This window comes from Morone saxatilis, unplaced genomic scaffold, assembly GCF_004916995.1.
Source record: "Morone saxatilis isolate NCDOM2014 unplaced genomic scaffold, NCSU_SB_2.0 Contig21, whole genome shotgun sequence".
Classification (NCBI taxonomy): Eukaryota; Metazoa; Chordata; class Actinopteri; family Moronidae; genus Morone; species Morone saxatilis.
Window position 1 is genome coordinate 22,894,608 of NW_023339774.1, and position 2,510 is coordinate 22,897,117.

The 2,510-nt window shown below is 40.1% G+C and overlaps 1 protein-coding gene across 1 annotated transcript in view; it reads right to left on the reverse strand.

Annotated features, from left to right (window-relative positions):
• The window catches only part of myo5b (myosin VB), a gene marked incomplete at its 3' end in the record, with an annotated part of 19,250 nt that overhangs the window by 14,665 nt on the left and 2,075 nt on the right, over positions 1-2,510 (reverse strand). Inside the window, 3 exon segments of the mRNA XM_035667416.1 lie at positions 348-492; positions 1,582-1,753; positions 2,099-2,209. Of these exon segments, the coding sequence (XP_035523309.1) occupies positions 348-492; positions 1,582-1,753; positions 2,099-2,209 (428 nt within the window).

Sequence of the window (2,510 nt, forward strand, 5' to 3'; positions counted from 1 at the left end):
CAGCTTCTGATTATTGATTATTGAGTGAATCAGCTCCATATAGAACATAGCTCTAGAGTGTATACACTGTTAGATATGCTATAGATTATTAGCAGTCTTTATAGTGGGAGTATTTCCTCTGTAACATTCTCAGTTAAGCAGTGTGCTCCAGCTGAAGGAGTCATGATGTTCAGGCTGTAATTAGAGTTGATGAAACCATCAGATGAACACTGTAATCATCCTCCTACACCATCAGCTCCACAGATATCTCAGGAAACACACATCGTCTCTGTGCTGCTGCATGTGAGGATCAATAATTAATGATCTGATCATCAATACAATGATCATTTGACGGGTTCAGGTCTGACCTGGCCATCTGCTTGTAAGCCTCTTCAGCCACAGCAAATATATGAGGGTCCATGTCCCCCATGTTCTGACCGCTGTAGGCATTGATGACCTCCTCTCCGTAGATCTGCAGCTGCTCGTACGGGTTGATGGCCACCAGCACAATCCCTGCACAAACATCACATATCACACATCATACGTCATATCATACATCATATCATAAATCAACCATCATATCATACATCACATATCATACATCATACATCATACCATACATCATATCACACATCACAGCAATTTCGTTGTACTTGTGACAATGACAAATAAAGATTCTGATTCTGATCATACATCACACATCATATCACACATCACACATCATATCATACATCACACATCATACATCATATCAATAATAAACTACATTATTATTAGATTATATAAATATATGTTTAAAGTTTTTTATTAACACTGAGATGAGCTTCACCAGAGTCATAAAAAGTTACACTTTCATCCTGATCAGGGTGTAAAACCGGCCAGACTGCAGACAGTCAATAATAATCAATACCAATGTGATCAGCTGGAATTAGCGCCATATGGGGGAATGAAGGGATTTAATAAAAGGCTATAAAGTGCATGTTTTGTTTCAATGGAAGTAGTGACTATACTGATGATAAATGTTTGATTCCAGTGAATATACATTACACACATAAGTGATCAGTGTGTTAGTAAATGTGCAGCCTGTCAGTTTACCGGTAAGTCCAATACGTTCAGGATGAAGCAGGAAGTACAGCCGCACTGTGTATCCATTACTCACTGTGTCAAATTTCTTCTAAATTATAGCCAGAAACCTATTGTGAGGTCACAATGACCTTTGACCTTTCAGTCAAAAGTGTCACCAGAAAAAAAATTGTTATTCCAGGACTATAAGATGTCACAGTGAAGCCGACCTTTGACCTTTAGTCGTCACTTCATCGCTGTATCCCATTAAACACCTGAGTGACATCTTTTCATAATTACAGCATCAACTCTTGAGTTATGGCCAACAGCATGTTTGATCAGGTTGTTCTGATGTCACAGTGAAAATTCTACTCAGATATCTTAAAGTGTATTAAAATGTGTTTCAGTTCATCCTCGAGTCCAGGTGGACGTTAAAATTCCCTCGAGACGTTCCTGAGAGATAACGGACAACCTGGAGCGACACACTAGAAATGATTTACCAAATAATACTAACGAAAGAAGGAGAAGAGAGATACTGACCGCAGTAGGTGTAGATGTGGTTGGACTCCAGGAAGCGGACTCTGAGGTTGTGCAGGACTGCAGGTTCATGCAGGTAACTGAGGGCAGTGAGGTCATTCTCCCCAACCAGGATGTCGGGGTTCCGCAGGAAAGGAAGGGGGTTGCTCTTCGGACCCACAGGATACTCCAGAGGCTGAGACAAGCAGGACACAATACACCGTCAATACACAATCAATATCATCAATACACAATCAATATTATCAATAGCATTAATGACTTTATGCCACAGGGGGTCTGAACTGCAGGTCCCCGTGGATAAGGAACTCTTTACTGTTGGAGTGTGTCGTTCTGTGAATCTGATGATTGTTGTGAGGCAGAATTACAGAATGTTTAATATAATATAATATATATTATGTTTATAATTGTGTTTGAGTACATATTTATTCACTCTGGTCACAGAGGAGGTGAAATAACTGCTGAGCTGTGTGTCACAGTGGGTATCACAGTGTGTGTCAGTAATATAAAGAACATTAAATACCGTCTCATCCTCCAGTTTGAGGTGGAGAACCGGTTCTCCTTCCTTGTAGTCCCTGACGATCTCTGCAGCCTTCCAGACATCCTCCGGGTCCGGGATCCAGACCCGAGTGAACTGGAACAGAGACCACAGACGTCCAGCATGAGTCTACAGGTATAGATGAGTACCCACAATGCACCTCTTCTCTCTATATTGCTATATTGGTGCTTTGTGTGAAAAACTGAAGGGAAATAAATATAAATACTAACTTTGAATCAAACTGTTTGATTGTCTGAAGCAGATCAATAACTCAGAGGATGGTTCCAACAACACGCTTACATACTTATTTATTTAACAGTACAGTTTCATTAAAGCTTCTACCTATGAGATATTAAACATTATATTCTTTATGCACAGAGTCACATGGTGTCTCTCT